The following is a 17,439-nucleotide window of genomic DNA, read 5'->3' as shown; positions in this document are numbered from 1 at the left end:
ACTTTGCGGGGGCATGATGATCACAGCGAAGCGGACCGACACCCGATGACGAACCCGGGCCGAGCCGCGAGAGTCGGCCTAAACGGGTCACCTGACGCTTTTTTTTTCTTTTTTCCTGATGAAGGAAGATACTTTTCTCTCATTTGGTACTTTTGGTGTTTCCATATTCATAGTACACAATATTCTGTGGGTCATGAAATATGAGACTCTGGATGTTCATGTCATTGAACTACTGACGTGTTTTCTGCGTCCCCATTTTGTGGCCTGAAGATGATTGCAACCATCGCTGCAGATCGTTTAGGCCAGAGATGTGTTGGTTTATACCGTTTAAAATCTCGTTGACCAGAGCTCAACTTCACAGAGAGAGTCAGAGATCCCCCCCCCCCCAAAAAAAGAAATCATGGAAATGTGACTCTCAAGTGTTTTTCCACAGTCTTGGTTTCAGGTGGAGTCTCATGTACTAATGTGCAAAAACAGATACAAAACATGACTGTACAGCTGTGAGCAGGTTCTCCGATGGACTGTTTGCGCAGTTTGACCCCCCCCCCCCCAAGATTCAATCCAGATGTGAACCTCAGGGGTCTGTGCAACTGAAATAACCTGCCTCTTCTGAAATAGTTGTGAGTGGATGGGAAAATAAGAGTGTATTTCCTCCCTCTGGCTGGTTCATCATTCAGAGAGCAGAAGGTTGAACATGCAAGGAAGGAGGGGAAGAAAAAAGGACGCTTGTTTTTGTTTGACTTTGTAGTTATGATCAGCTGAGCGTGGGCTTCCAGTCACTCTCAGTGGACCACGGGGAAGGACGCTGAAGTGTCCAATAATGGAATGTCTAATAATAGACATTCTCAGCTTGGGTAAGACGCCTTAACTGGGTTGGCCTTCCGAGGTGATTGCTTTCTGGCATGGGAATAAAGACCCCGACCCGAATTAGTAATAAAGCGTGGAGCCAAATAGAAAAGACAAGCAAAATACAATCAGCCGTGATATTCCTCGTTTGTGGGTTAGTTCCAGTCCAGATGTAGAACTGAACTGTTCCAGCTTTGGGACCGAGTTTCTACTTTTGTTGTTGAATGTTGACCGACAAGAGAACTTTGCATCTTCTTTATTTCTTCGATGATTTGCTGTGATAATCTCGTCCAGTTTCTCTCGCCTTAAACCAACAAGTGTTTTTTTTTTCTTTCCTTCATTTTGCCTGAATGGTAAGGAGCCTGCATTGTTTCCTTTCTGCGGGCTAATCTCATTACATTTCAATTTGCACATGTGACTGTCTGGTTGCTGGCAGGCTTACTGTTGACTATTCTTGCCCCCCTCCCCCGCTTTATCCCTCATGAAGCCCAATTATCAGGGTGATTTGATAGGAAATAAGATTATTATCTTTTGTTTTTATCATCAGAACTGGAAAAAACTCCGAAGTATTAATGAGCAACATTAGATTCAGAGACAGAGAGCAGATGGAGCAGATGGGGCGGATGGATAGATAGGGTTTGGCAGATTTGTTTTCCCTTAGATTGCTGCTTAATGCCCATCATCACCTGATTGTCTATCATGTTATGTGAGACATGGAAGTTCCCTCAAGCTTCGTTGTTCTATATTTATGCGGTGTGTCAAGTTGATAACTCTTTTCTTTCACCAATTTATCCTCTGGGGAACATGATGCGTGTAGAATATCTTGGTATCATGGCAGTCTATCAAGTGGCATCAATATTTTTCTAATTTTGCAGTACACAAAAATACTAAAATTGTAGAACCACAGTGTGGCAAAAAAAAAGAAAAAAATTATCGTGTCATGTTTTCATTCCGTAGAAATAAGCACATAACATATAATCACACATACAGTTTTCTCCATCTCTCTGTCTTTGTCTGTGTCTCTCTTTCTCTCTCTCTTATCTATCTATATATGTACACTCATCAGGTCCTAGTCAGCCCCAAATAGAAAAGATAAATGAAAAATACATGCCATGTGTGAGTTTGGGTCTTAGGGGGTTAAAACAGTTAATCCACTTTTGGCTGCTGTTTTTTTTTTAAGCTGGAGTCTTCATCTCACCAAGCACTAAAGGATGAGATGGCGCTAACTTCAGAATGCGTAAATAAAAAGAGATCGGAGGCTCTGGTTCTGGGCAGTCATTTTCAGTGCAGGAGTTTAAGACATATGATTGTTCTCGTTCTAACGTCCCTCACCCTCAGCATTATCCTCCTACGATTATGATCAATTGTGCACTCACAATTAGAGCCTGCCCGTAGCTCAGCTCATGGACTCTGCCACTTCATATAATAGCCTGTAATAATGTTGTCCTTCACATTTCATATAGTCTTTGCTTTTCAGGCTATATAGCTTCTGCTGGAATTCCAGAAACTATCCAGCTGCAGGGAATGTGCCAGTTTGGTCAATCACAGTATAACAGCAGATAATGGTTATTGTTGAATGTACTCATCAAAGAGCTCAAAAAGGAGAACATATATATTTATTAAAATGTGAATTACTGTGAGAACAATAGGACATGAAAGCAAGAATTCAGTCGCGCTAGGTCCAAATAAATGTAAGAAGCACGTCTGACTTTAGTGTTACGCAACACGATTGAATCGATGCATTTCAATCATGGCAGAACTTTAAGGCTTGACGCAAACCTCTGGATGAGATGATGTGCAATACGAAAATAATCCACCCTCTGAAGGAAACGCATGAAGCATGAATTTAGTGAACACCGTGCGAGTCCTCATCGCTCCTCTCGTCATCCTTCTCTTTCTCTCTTTCTGTTTCACTCTGCTCCTGACCCCGTTCAACGTTAGTTTGAGACTGAGCAAAGCAAACTGTCTGAAGAGCCACTTCCTGTTGTGTACTTAAGATCCCTGTCATGTGACCGAGTGTCAGTTGAGGCGTGTGCATGAGGCCAGTATCGGGAGGGAATATGATGGCACTGCTGATCTTGCTGATGCGAACACGACCCCCCCCCCCGCCCCCCCATCCCAATTGTGAAAATTGTCGACTCAGCCAGTGTGGCGTCCGAGCCCCCCCAAGTCCTACACGCCTTGTGCACATGGTCACTGCACACAGCCACGCAGACACACAATGAACTTTATTTAGATTAACAACCAGCCGATTTCCAGTTCGTATTAATATAAATGAGAGACTCATATAGTTTAGAAAGGATTTGGGGATTTAAAAACAGTAAACAGTCTGTCAATAAGTGTATAGATATAATTACTGCTGTTGTGCATGCTTTAGCATAATTGATTAAATTCTGTTTCACCTGTGATATTTTAAGTGTTTATGTAATTAGTTACTTGTGTGTTGCAGTCTTTTCCAAACAACACAAAGATGAGTGTTAAAAAAGATGTGGTGGATTTTGCTTGGTTTCTTTAAGGGTTTGCCAAATGATGATCACCAATATAGATATTGCTTGCCCTTATTTTTTATTCATAGCCTCATGCAGAGCTGTCTAACAGCATGTACAGTCCACTCACTGCTCCGCTCAGTTTTACATGAAAATTGCAGCAGAATGTGTCTGAAAGCTGAAAGAGCCTGTGAAGTACCTTTGCTTTACTGATGTGGTTGTCCCCTCTTCTTTTTCTTCCCTAAACACTCTCTCTCTCTCTCTCTCTCTCTCTCTTTCTCTGCCTATCTTTCTTTCTCTCTCCGTCTCAGGTGGCGGTTTTCCATTACATGGAGGCCAGAGGAGAACCTTAAAGCTGCTCCGAAAAACCGAAGAGAATGAAGAGAGGCCAGTAAAATGAAGCGAGGGAGCATGGTGGAATCAGCTACCCTGATGAAAAATGCCCTCCACTGACATGCAGCGACCGTGTTAGATGAAGATGGATGGATGGCATTGCATCCAGTAGCTGGAGAGTGCTAAATGAGCTTGCTGTGTAAGCAGCTTGATCTCTGGACGATCGACGACGACGTTTTAACTGACTGACAAAGCCGCACCAGTCAAGTCTAGATGTGCCACTGCAGGTAGCAGAAGTTTGAGTTGTGCAGCGGCTGGGAAAGGCCAGACAGACAGAGTAGTTTGGTTTGTGCGATGAATCCTCGAGACAGCGTGGAGATGATGGAGACCCAGGCAGGAAGTCAAAAGGGAACAGTGGTTGGAGACAAGGTCCGAACTGGAAATGAGGCCGAGAGCGAGGCGGATAAAATCTCAGACGCCTTTGACTGCAGTATCTGTGGACGCAGCTTCCCGTTCCTCAGCTCTTTGTCACAGCACATGAGACGCCACACAGGCGCTCGCCCTTACAAATGCCCCTATTGCGACCACAGGGCCTCTCAGAAGGGCAATCTCAAAGTTCATATTCGCAGCCACAAAATGGGAACACTGTCGAGTCACCACGCCAATGAGGATGAAGACGGAGGGGCCGAGGAAGAGATGAGTGTTTCAGAAGGTCTCGATGGAGGTACGAGTCCGACGAAGAGCAGCTCAGCCTGTAACCGGGTGATCAACGGGGACGCTGGCGACGAGACTCGGAGGAAAGTGACTGGGAGGAGCATGAAAAGAGAGAAACCGATCACCGACCAGAGGCCATACTGCTGCCGTCTGTGCGGCTATGAGGCCCTGCGAGAGGACCAGCTCCTCAGCCATATTGAAAAGGTCCACATAACAGCGGACGCGGATGACGAGACCCCTGTTAAGGAGGTTGTGCCCGAACCCGAGGCCCTCCAGCCTCAGAACGATGGGACGTTCCCCTGTGAGACCTGTGGGCAGGTCTTTACCCAAGCCTGGTTTCTCAAGTCACATATGAAGAAACATGCAGGGATCCTGGACCACTGCTGCCGTATCTGTGGACGACGGTTCCGCGAAGCGTGGTTTCTCAAGTCACACATGAAAACACACAACACCAAATCCAGGTCACGGTCGAAAGTAGACTCACCTGAGTCTCCAGCCACCATCAATGACGTAGCCCAGGATCCTGATCATGTTAATAACGCTATTAAATCCATCTATCAAATGTGTTCCAAATGTGGGAACCTTTTTCACGATAGAGAGAGTTTGAGGGCTCACGAAAAGGTCCACAGTCTCAACGGTAGGAAATCCCAGAGCCAGTGCAGAACCAATGATGACAAGGATTCGCCAGCTGCTAAGAGACGTTACGTAGATTACTTGCAGCTCCAGCCAGTTGAGGAAAAGGTCCAGGATGTAGACGAGGATGAGAAGAAGATACCTGGCCAGAGAATCCCAGAACTAGATCCGGTTTGCAGCTACCAGGCCTGGCAGTTAGCGACTAAAGGAAGGGTTGTGGAGCCGATGGAGCCTAGTCACAAAGCCACCTATGGGGGAGTTGACATGGGAGAGGAGTCCCTTGTTGGCGCTGCTGTCGTTTTCGAGAAGGAGAGCAGCCGATATGTCTTGCAAGCGCGAGAAAAACGCAGCTCGGGGCGACGCAGCAGCTCCAGTTTTGGAACCCAAGCTTCTTCAGGGGATCGGACACCAGAGAGCCTCAGCGACTCCGAGTACCGGCCTTCGTCTCGTCAGGACAGACGGCGATCCTCGCAGTCACAAGCTTCCTTCAAGTCAAATGAGTGCTTTGAGTGTGGAAAGGTCTTTCGAAGCCGACACCAGATGGTTGTCCATCAGCGAGTCCATAGGAAGGATGGACACAGGGCATCTGTGGACGACATGGAAAGGACTGGAAGAGATGATCAATGGGGCTCCACTAGTGATCCAGAGTCAGGCTCCCCTAGCCGGCCCAACACCCCGGGGTATGGAGACTCTCCACCGGCCTCCACACTTGGAGATCAGGCTTCAGAGATGGGCACTGCAAACTCTGGATTCACAGGTTAGTTAATCTATTATTAAAGAAAAATCTAAAGAAACTGGAGAAATGTCTTTCAGTTTTATTGATGGTGTATATTTATGACTCGTAAAAATATTCTGCTTCATTTGCTGTTTCAGTCCCATACAAATTAAGAAATTAACTTCACAGCATCAAGTCAGTGTCCCGTTTACTTCATTTAAGATACTGGCTCGGCTTTTACGAATAAGAAAGAAAGCATATCTAATGTCTGAGCAAGTAAAGGAATACTAACCAAATAATACCCTAACCTTGAGTTCAATCAGAATAAAGCTGTCAAAGACGAAGCAGCAGAAATGTCTGCATTCCTTCCCGAGCCTCCCACTCGAGGCCTCCGACTCCGTCACCCCGTAGTAAACATCTGTTGATGAAGTGGGCTTTGTTGTACATGCAGCCAATAAGCGGATTGGGCTCTGCAGAGAACGAGCCGGAGCCGCCATGTGGCTCAGCGTCATAACAGCACCTGACCCCAGCTTTTATAGTGTCGCACAAAAGTAGCATCGACTATGCTCGGTAAACTTTAACTGCCATTTCAACATCTGTTTACAACTACAACTATTTTGTATGACAATGCCATAAACTGAACAGTCAAGTGAAACTTTCATTTTTTTCCCCAGTGGTATGTCGGAAGAGGAGAGGCATTTTTGGAATGCCTATCTTTTTTCCTTTTTTTTTCACCTCCACAACTTATAAACACTGCAGAGAGAGAGAGAAAAAAACAGATGCCCGTAATGATGGCTGAAGTACAATAAAAGAACAATTCCTGTTCATGCAACATTTAAAGCGCTCCAGTCTTTGTCTTTTAACCTCTGAGGTCACTTGAAATGCTGCTTGAGGATAGTGGATAGCAAAGGATCGCAGTGATTGCTTCCTCTGCTCCCTGTTAGTGCAGACATTCAAAAAGAACAGCAACATGTCTTCAGGCCTGATCGAGCTGCAGTGCTATTTCAGGTCTTCCTGTCTCAGGAAACTCCCCGCACCTCCTTTATCTGTGTATAAATTTGCCGTTTTGCACTCCTTTTTTTATGTCGTTTTTTGCCACGGAAATATGTCTGCATATTTCCTTTTGTTTGTCACTGATGTTCGTTGGATAATGACTGCTATAATTATCAGTTATTAAACATAATGGGCATGTAGTATAACAGATAAAGGAGTGTCAAATGTCAAGTATTCACTCCTTCTAAAGCCGCTTGACTCATGGAGTTCTCAAGACTTGCATTTGGATATAATTACATGTACATCTAGAGACATTATTAGATGTGACACAACCTGTTTAGGATTAAAAGAGAAATCAAATCAGTGTTTACTGAGAGAAACCCAAGATGCAAAGGCTTCTTCTCGTCCATACCTTTTGTGACTCTTCCCAAATTTCAAAGGTTATCTCTTATGACACTGTCTCTCATCCTCACTTTGTCGCCGCTGAACCGGCGAGGCTGCTTGACGTCTGAGAGATTGGTTATTTTTAGAGTCACCTATTGATGGAGAGGGATGCAGGCAATGGGGAAAAAGACACTCAGCGGACAAGAATGGGAACGCTCTGATATCCCTCAAGGCTATTCATCTCCTTTTTTGGGAATGCAAATGAAAACAGACGACATGGTCAAACCCCCCCCCCCCCCCCCAGGACAGGCATATATATATATCATGTATGTTACATTACTGATTTATTGGATAGTTGTTTTTCCCCCGCCAGCATAGGAAGAGATAAAAACATAGTCGCAGTAATCAGTTTGTACCATTCACATCTCCTTACATATTCCAGTTTCATTTCACTCCTCGTGTGGAAATGATGTTATGCCTTGTTTTTGGAAGAGATCTGTGCAACTGTGAAATTGGAATTTATTTTGTAGGCTTCAGTGAAATGTTTAGAAAGCTGTTGTGTTTGTTTCGAGGATTCATACTGTGTGATGTTCCCTTCAGTGACAGACTGTGCCATAGTGTTTGTTACTGCTTTACTCTATTGCTCCATCTGGGCAGGGTTTGTGGTAGGTTGAGGTTTTTTTTAAATAAATATATATATATATTTGTTTTCATGTGTGAAGGTGCAAGACTGTGCAATAAGTTTGATTCAGGATTGGACTGATACTTCAAAAGAGCAATACGAACCTTTTCTGTGGGAAATGCATTGAAGAATGCAGCATTAAGTAGCTTACTTTCATTCCTATGCCTTTAACGTCTCATTAATTGATAAATAATGCGGATAAATAGGACAGAGCCTGGAAGCGTCACCTTGGCAGAGTCTGAGCTGTGTTTGTTGGCAACAGGAGGCCAAATGAAAAACAGATGGCAAGTTACTGGTGCTACTGTGGAGGAGAGGAGGCGTAGTGGAGAGTACCATCATAATATTATTGGAGACAGCACAAGATGATATAAGGATATAAGGCTCAATTGCTCAGCTGTCTAATTTATTGTTATATTTTTTAATGCCCAAACCTATCGAATTCCTAATTCAATGACGTCATGCTTTTATATGACCCCCGTATCATTCAAAACTAATCTTTATAGGCTTACAGTCCATAAACACAATATAAAAAACCCACACATCACACACGCCATCCTGTGGGGAAGACATGGAACTGCATGTCAGGAATCATCAATCAGTAAACATAGTACAATAAAAAAAAACAAATAAACCAACTTTGAATGCTTTGTAATATTTCATCTGTTATTTTTCATTTTATGATGCTGCAAGAAGGAGTTTTCGTGGCAATATTTCAGCATATAAAAATGATCATAGAACTGATTTTTATCACAGATCATTTAAATGAATCTAAATTTGTTGACAAGAGTTGACAATATATAATATTTTTTATTAATCAATTATTGTCTTCTTAGTTTTAGTTTTTTGTTATTGTCCTTCTCGTAGAAGTGGCAAAGGGAAAAGCATAGTGGCCAATGCTGCGGCCTGGTGGAGTTTCCCTAGAACTACACCTGGTGGGACCTGCAGATGGAATGAGCTCTGATGTCTGATCGTAGTCTCGGTTGTTTTCTGTGCGGCTACTGACCTTTGTGCTGTCGTCTCTTGTCCGTACAGATGAGAAGCCTTACCTCTGCAGGCTTTGCGACTTTGTGACCACAGACTTCAAGTCCTATTCGACTCACGTCCGTGCCCAACACCCGGTCGGCTCTGAAGATAGACCGAGCCCCATTCCCAGCCCTGGCTCAAGTTTTGACAGAGGCATGTCCAGTGGTTTTCCTAAGCTGAAGAAAACTCTACTTCAGGGCTTGAACCGCTCTGCATCCCCCCATGCTTACCTTTCCCGATCCTCCCTATTTGATCCCAGCGTGACTCCTGTGGATCTGTGTGTGAGGGCCGAGGGCTGCAGAGGCATAGCCTCCCTAAACCATGACAAGAAAAGGATCCCTATTCACAAGTGCTCCTTCTGCTCCCACTCAACCCGGTTTCCCGAGGTGCTCTGGATGCACCAGACTGTTGCTCATCGCATCAACAGTAGTACCTCCAATCTGGCTCCTAAGTGGGCCCTGAAAAACACCTCCAAGGGCTCCAGAAACAACATGTTGTCCTCCACGAGACGCACTGGTCCCCCACCGATCCTGGAGGGAAAAGAGTGTCCACCACTGCCTCCACTTTTGCGTTCTCACCGTACTCTGCCTCCAACCCAATCCATCGAGGTTCAGAAGAAGAGCAAGCCAGCGACTCATACGGCCATACCATCATCTTCCTCCTCTACTCCCTCCTCCCTTTCCAGGAGCTCCCCAACCACTTCAAACGCCAATAGAGGAAGACCGCCTGTCCGGCCAAGCAGCAGCAGCAGCAGCAGCATGGTCAGACATGAGGACCAGCGTCCTCAGCCTCGCTTCAAACCCAACCTGGATATCAACCCTCGGAGAGGCCCTTCCTCCCTGTCCAATACCTCGGAGAAGAGCAAAGGTGCCCGATCACATTCCTCAGCTCCAAGTCCCAACTCTCCTGCAGCATCCCGGATTGCTGATCGCTGCTTGATGCCTCAAGAAGGTCTGGGCTTCATGCTGTCCAGCAAACATGGCCTATCAGAGCAAAGGCGAGCTAGGGGTTCCCCTCATCAGCCGCTTCCCAAAGTTCACAGTCAGAGCCGGCCCAACGCTGCGAGGCCCAGCACCATCGCCCACAGCTCAACGGCAGGACACAACTACAGAGCTCCCCAGGCACACAGAGGCACTCTGCTGAACTCCTCCTCCTCCTCCTCCTCTTCTTCTTTGCCTTCAGAGGCTTGTGAAGATGTAAAGCCGGAGCCAACAGCAGAGACTCCAGAAATTCCGATGGACACCCTTGGCTTCCTCAAAAACTACAGCCCCCATGAAATGGCAGCCCTCTACCACCGCTGGGGGGCCACCAATGCACTGCTGGATCCCACTGGTAAGGGACAGTTCTTTCTCTTTGGCCGAGTGGCATATTTTGTGTTTGGTTGTTTAAAGGTCTTTTGGAAGACATCCATGAAGTCCTCCATTAGCTCACATTCAGAAATGCCCAGAGGATCTTTGGAGATCTTTGGAGAAATGTTTCCAGGTGACAGACTGAGCTCTTTGGACGAGATAAACCAGCCTTGTTAGCATGCTAGGAAACCTGATTCAATCAGGTAAACATATTTACCTCGTCTAACACACATGGACTCACCACCTGGCAGGAAGTGACTGACGGACACATAGGCTGCATAGTTCTGATAAGGTCTACAATAATAAAGCGCAGATCCATTAAATGGTCACATGCATGCATGCTTGCACGTTTGTGAGACGTGACAAAGGGCTGTATCCGGGGCAGAGTGTTTCTGTGCAAGTGTGCTTGCATGAGATTGGGGTTTTATTTGCAGGAGTGTATGTGTGTGTGTGTGTGTGCACGTTTTTATTTTCTACCATGAAAGACGTGATAGAACCTTTGCTGCTCTCAGGTCTGCAAGGCATGCCTAGTCTGTAGCTCCACTCTCCCAGAAAGCTGTCACAATCTGTTTAGGTCACAGCTCCGCCTGACGAGAGGCTCGCACAGATGCGAGCGGAGGTAGGCAAAACAGAAAGAGGGGGAAAACAAGAGAGACGAGACAGAATAATTACCCCACCAGCTGCTTTGGAAATGGTCATTACCCAACATCCGCATTATTTGCCCATTTTCAGCTGTGTCTCTAAGGTCAAGTGGGGCTGTACGGAGCCAGGGGTCAAAGACAACAGCCCCGGAGAAGACGCATGACATCGCTGTCACCCGTCCAGGCGCATATCGTCACGATCTGCCTTAGCCCTTTGAGTCACATGCTATAAAGTGACCTTTTCTGAGCAACTGAGTCTTTCTCCCATTTCCCTGTGTAATTTGTGCATGGGTGTGTGTCTGCTTGTGTTTTGCATTCAGCACTGTCTTGTCTTTCATCAGTGCGTCAGAGAGAAGGGCTGGCAGCCCCCAGTAGAGGTAGAGTATCCAGAGGCCAGCAGCAGGGCTGCCAGAGACACTCTCTGTCACCTCCTCCACCTCCCTGTCCTCCTTGTCCTGTCACGTCCCGCTAACCCCCCCCCCCCCCGTTTCTGCTACTCGCACACACACACACTCACACACACGACCATTGGGTTCTGCCCAGGTATGTACCAGCATCATTGGTTGATGTTAACAGCAAGTACCCCCAAACCCCCAGGCCTATTTATCTGTCAGCGAGCGAGGGCACAGGAGTGTGTGTGTGTGTGTGTGTGTGTGTGTGTGTGTGTGAATCCACCCATCTTTAAATGCTTTTACATTTTGCTGCTGTTCCTGTGGATCCAGCTGCACTGGCTATGTTCTAATACGCACCAGAATAAAACAAACATGCACTGAGCCGAAGCTGACCGTAACAGGACAACGTTCAATGTGATATGAGCATCTTGTCTTTAATGTGGTTGTTCCAGGTGTCTTCATGCTTTTAGCCACTCAGTGTGTGCTCTGTCTGATGCCAGAGTTGGTTTAGTGACCCTGTGGTGAACTGGAGACGTGTCCCTGTGTAACCCTTGATAGCCTCCAATGCTATTTCAAAGAATAGATGGATGTCTTTCTACCTGCATCATTAGTAAAAAAACAAAAACAAAAATGAATTGTGGAGACAAATTCCAATATTAATATTCCAACAAAATATTGTTCAAACATAATTAGATTTCCATAAATACATCATAAACAATCTTGATTAAGGTCAGATTTAAGTTATTTACTTAATTTTTATTGTGACCAAAATACATTAAGATTAAGATTTAGGTCTGGACTGATGCTTTATTCTACAGAAACCCAACAATCCCCCTTTAAACGTGCCTTGTAACAGGCAGAAACCGCGATCAGATCCAAGCCTCAGGGTGGGCATTCTCTGCTTCAATCAGTTGGAGTGAGGTTGATAGAGAGAGCATGACAAAGAGAGAGAGAGAGAGAAGGAGAGAATAGGTTGAGTGAAATGTTACACTGCACTCAAAATTTACATCATATCAATTGTTGTATCATAAAAAAACACCAAGAATGATTATAAGCACTCACAGAGTGATCAACAACAGCCAATATTTCTGACTTCATATTTTAAATAAGTTATCAGAATTCAACAAGTTGCTTCTTTTTTCATCTAAAGGCATCAGGAAGTTCACCCCTGACTGTGTGTGCGTGTGCATGTGCATGTGCGTGTGCGTGTGCGTGTGCGCGTGCGTGTAGCCACGAAACAGTCCATGCTATGTCTCACCTTCCTCCTTTGGACCAAACACACATGAAGCCTTGAAACACATACACATGCATACACACACACCTGACATGTGACACACGGGCAGCAGAGCGGGCACATCACAGCCGGGGCATTTTAATTGCCTGTAATTTATGCGCTCTGTGCGTGTGTGCAGTGTGTGTCTGGCTGTCAGCGTCTGAGATGATCCTGTGTGACAGCTGCAGTCCAGCGCCTGGAGCTAGCCGCTCATAATGACACATTAGACATACTAATGATTCCAGCTCGAGTCCACCGCTGACGCTACTACCTCGGCCGCTACTACCTCGCCTCGACTGTGTGCTTACGCACTCCCACTCTCTCCGGCGCAGCACTGACCTTTACATCTTCATTCAAGCTCTGCAAAAACCGCCTCCTTCAAAAACGTCTTCTGATGTCCAATCTTTCCACCGGGAGAATAAGGCCCATGTGAAATCTTGTCTAAGGATTCAAAACATATGACACTAAGTATATGGATCGTGCTTCGAGTAACGAAAGCGTAACCATTTAAACAAGATATTTCAGGTACAGGCGGCTCGGTGGCGCAGTGGTGAGCACTGTTGCCTCACAGCGAGATGGTCGCAGGTTCGTCTCCGGCTTGTGGCCATTCTGTGAGGAGTTTGCACGTTCTCCCCTTGTCCGCGTGGGTTCTCTCCGGGTTCTCCGGCTTCCTCCCACCACCAAAGGCATGCAGCCTAGGCTGATTGGTGACACTAAATTGCCCGTAGGTGTGAGTGTGTGTGTGTGGCTGGTCTTCTGCCTCTGTGTTGCCCTGCGATGTACTGGCGGCTTGTCCAGGGTGTCCCCTGCCTCTCGCCCATTGACTGCTGGGATTGGCTCCAGCTTGGCCTGCGACCCGATAGCGGAATAAGCGGTTAGAAAATGAAATGAAATGAAATTTCAGGTACAATACTTTTTAGTATTTTCAGCGGTGAACCCTCCTTTGATGAAATCCACCTCTCATCAGAAGTGTGGCATTGGCCAAGGCTACAAACAGTTAGCAGCACAAAACCACCCATCAAGAAAAAACTATGTTTTCCACCTTCGCTGCTCTGTTTAATCCGGTCTTTTCTTCTCCTCCTTGTGTGTGGTCAGGGATGCTGAGGTCTCTCATGCGACAGGGACAGTATTTCTGCCACGAGTGTGGGAAGAGTTTCAGTCAACCCAGCCACCTGCGCACTCATATGAGGTCCCACACAGGTAAATACGCCCCGCCCATGAAACAAACACACAACCACAGATCACATTGTACATGAAGTCTCAAAATACAGACAAAGCACCTTATCCTAATGTTTAAATCAACTGAATAACATCTGTGCTGTTGGCTTTTATTGTTGTTTATTGTATTTTATTTTTAATATATGACGTATCGCTCTTTGTTTGAACAAACATAAAAGTCATGTTTGTAAGCATCCCCCCCCCCCCCCCACCTAAATTATGAGAAGTCATGAAGTATAAAGGAGATAAACCTGCATCAGGTCTCCAAACAGAAAAATGATGTGAAACAGGTGCAACAGTAAATCCTTTAACCTGAGATGCAGCATGAAACCCGATTCGTTCACCTGCATGTCCAGCATCCTGCTTCGCCCCGTAGAACCGCCTCATTGTTCGCTACTTGCTATTCAGTTATCATGAGATGCTGTGGCCACGCCTTCAGCCGTCACTCATTCCAACACCACCTGTGCGTACATATCATCACCCTCACGGCGACATGACAGATAGAGGAAATATGCAGGGGGCATCAGCCCCGACGATATTTCACCGACAGACTCTCTTTACCTCCGCCAGCATCCCTGCGTTCGAGAAAATCAATCAGAGCAGCTCTTTTGGTTCAGCTGACTGTGACAACCGGGTCTGTGAGTCCAACCCCGCCCTGTGGGCTGGGCAGCTGTCGCTATTTATTTATTTTTAAACTGATACATGATTTGCTCTGGATGCTGACCTGTGACAAATTGTATACATTATTAATCACATGTCAATTAGAGAGATGGAATTGTGCATTCTAATGAGACAGATCAGCATTTGTCCACAGATGCATCATGAAGCTATTTGCATGCGTCCGGTGAACATTCACTGGATACCTTCAGACATACTACCTTACTTTCCTTCTGGCTCCTCTCCTCTCCTCTCCTCTCCTCTCCTCTCCTCTCCTCTCCTCTATCAGCGGCGTGAACAGTGATCACAGTCGACAGTGAGATAAGTCGCTTCTTTATAGAGAGTGTGAATGATATGTGGCACAGCCAGTGATTCTAAGTGACAGAGGCCAAATGGCGAGTGATTCAATGCTCAGCTTCCCTCAAAGCCATATTGTAAACACACACACACACACACTGGTCTGTAAACACTCGCTGAGGTTGTAATTAATGTTGTCCCTGACAGTTGTCTTCAGTGGACGTGCACAAGCAGAAAAGGCCGTCCACCCCGAGGCCCCCATTAACATGCGTCATATTAAATCACTGCCTTGCCTCCACCAGGTTCCATCACCAAATCATCATCACCATCAGCGCTATTTTTAAGTAGCTGGTGGCTACTTTTTTCATGTGGGGAGAAAAAAAAATGCTTGTGGATCTGGTAGAGCTTTTAACCGAATGGCCTCCCCCCCCCCCCCCTTCCTCCCCCTCCTCTTCCTCCCTGCCCCCATCCCCATCCTCCTTCTCCCCCCACAGTTGGGTTTGATTTTAACGGACTCCACAGAGGTACTGACGCTCACCCCACCGCTTCTGAAGCTCCCAAACAAGTATGTGGCACGATGGCTAACCGCTGGGCTCCCCCATCACTTCTGCATGTCTCTTCTGATTTTTTTTTTTGTGTCACCGCCGCACGTCTTTGTCTTTGTGTCAATCTCATGTCTCCACCCTTTTCTGAATGTTATTTATTTGTGTTAACAGTCACATGTGGGCACCAGCTGCACATGGAATTAACACCTATAGCATTCACACACGCTGGTTGATCGACCTAACATTAAACTATATGTAAAATATAGCTGTAGCTGGGCAGGACATCCGGTCACTTTAACTGGGCTGACAGAAACAATTGGATGAGCTTGTCATGGCCGTATAACAGCAACAGCCACCTGATTTATTTTTGTTCTTTTTTGGAGATATTATTTCATCTGATAGAAATAAAAAAATAGTAAGAGAAATGCTTCTAATATACATAAATTACTGCCGCTTAAATGTTCATTATTGGATTTGATGACATCATCAAATATGTCATGGCTTTTACAGGCTGATATTGTCTACTCCAATCCTTTATTCCATTTACCGAGTGGGGGTTGGGGGTTTACAAAAATAGTAAGCTGAAGGAATCACAAATATGCTCTCCCAGAGTTTGTTTAAAGTTTTCAAAGTTAGCGCCGACTCGGAGGGCGTGGACGAGCGCATTCTTGTTTGCGTTGACATTCGGAGAAGGTGGGATCTGCATGTTGCACCTCCATCTTAATTAATCACACACACACACACACACACACACACACACGGACTCAGACGTACCGCACACGATGAATGATGGGAGCAGGCGCGGCGGAGGGCTCCAATTAGATGTAGTGTTGACGCTGCTTTACGCTGACGATAACCTTTAGTATAATGTAGTGCACCGGTTCCATCAGCGATGTTTCCCTGCAGGACGATGTCGTGGAGGTTCTCGCTTTCCTCTCACGTCTCACCCTCGCCATCTCCAGCTGGGTGTTTTTTTTTTGTGTGTGTGTGTGATTAATTATACCTTTTCTTGTTTTTATCTGTCTTTCTCTTCCTCACCCCCTCCTCTCTCTCCGTTGTGTTTCTGATGATGTATGATAACAGCTATATTTCCTTGTTTCTTCTTTAGGGAGAAGGGGGGTGGGGGGGGGGGGGGCACAGGGAGTCATTTGTTTTCCTGCTTTGATACTCTTCCATTTATCAAAATGATAATTAGGTGCAATTAAATGGCAATCTCATTTGTTTTGTTCAGGTGTGTGTTGCTTATTTTATTTTAGTATTTTTTTCATATTACGCCGAGGCGTCTGTGCCATTGTAGGTCAGTCTAATTAGAAGAGCGAGTATCGGGTGTGTGTGTGTGTGTGTGTGTGGAGGTGATTGAAACACATGGACAGAAAAGTAGGACTGTTCAGACAGCGGATGTGTGATGCTCTTCTCCAGGTGGCAGGGAACAAAAAAAAAGGAAGCGTTTGTACATCTGGGTCAAGATGAGGAAGCAAAGGTAACTTTATAAACGAAAATAGGTGTAAGAAAATAAATACACGTGAATACTTCTATTGACCTGCATCGTATTTCTGCGTAGTTGAATGCCATCGTGTATCTTGGGTCACGTTTGTCTGTGTTGTGTTCTTCCCCTGTCTTCGCTTCCTCTGCAGCGACTCTCATCCGCGGTTTTCATCACGGCGTCTTGTCTAGTTCTGTGTTCTTCAGAATTGTCTTAAAACACCTTGTCTCCTCCTCTAAACCTCATGCCCGATGCCCGATGCCCTCCCTGACCTCCACGTGACCTCTCACCTTAATCTTTTGTATTGTGTGCGTGTCTTTCCTAGGGGAGAGGCCATTCTGCTGCCAGCTCTGCCCATACCGAGCCTCTCAGAAAGGGAACCTAAAGACACATGTCCAGAGTGTCCACAATATGCCTTTTGACAACAAACAGTACCCGGACACAAGGAGCTTGTTCCAGAGCCAGGAGGAGGAGCCAGGAGCGCTGGCTGCCAAACACCCACAGGCGCCACAGCAGCAGACAGACTGATGGAGCAGGAGCCGGAGGCCAGAGAAGTCAGGGAATCGCAAAGAAGCACCACCGCCATGTTGATATTTAACTCCTTTCCACTCGTCATCCTTTAATAATTTGAAATATTTTTTTTGTAGTTGTAAGATTTTATTTCTGTAGCTGAGCTGGACAATTTGAAACATGGGGGGGGACGGGACGGGACGGGACAGAAGAGAAGAGAGGCTCTGCTGAAACTCTGCTGTTCGATATTCGTGTGTGTCTTCCG

The 17,439-nt window shown here is 45.9% G+C and overlaps 1 protein-coding gene across 1 annotated transcript; it reads left to right on the top strand.

The window, feature by feature from the left end:
- The first annotated feature begins 4,019 nt into the window (after positions 1-4,019).
- Positions 4,020-17,192, top strand: LOC137915591 (zinc finger protein 516-like). The gene is made up of 4 exons (XM_068758788.1): positions 4,020-5,769; positions 8,819-10,141; positions 13,560-13,664; positions 16,990-17,192. The coding sequence occupies exons 1-4, from the start codon at positions 4,020-4,022 to the stop codon at positions 17,190-17,192; spliced, it is 3,381 nt and encodes a 1,126-aa protein (XP_068614889.1).
- Positions 17,193-17,439: the final 247 nt, after the last annotated feature.

This window comes from Brachionichthys hirsutus, chromosome 3 (assembly GCF_040956055.1).
Source record: "Brachionichthys hirsutus isolate HB-005 chromosome 3, CSIRO-AGI_Bhir_v1, whole genome shotgun sequence".
In the NCBI taxonomy this organism is placed as follows: Eukaryota; Metazoa; Chordata; class Actinopteri; order Lophiiformes; family Brachionichthyidae; genus Brachionichthys; species Brachionichthys hirsutus.
The sequence above is the reverse complement of the archived record's forward strand: the minus strand, read 5'-3'. Positions and strand labels throughout refer to the sequence as shown.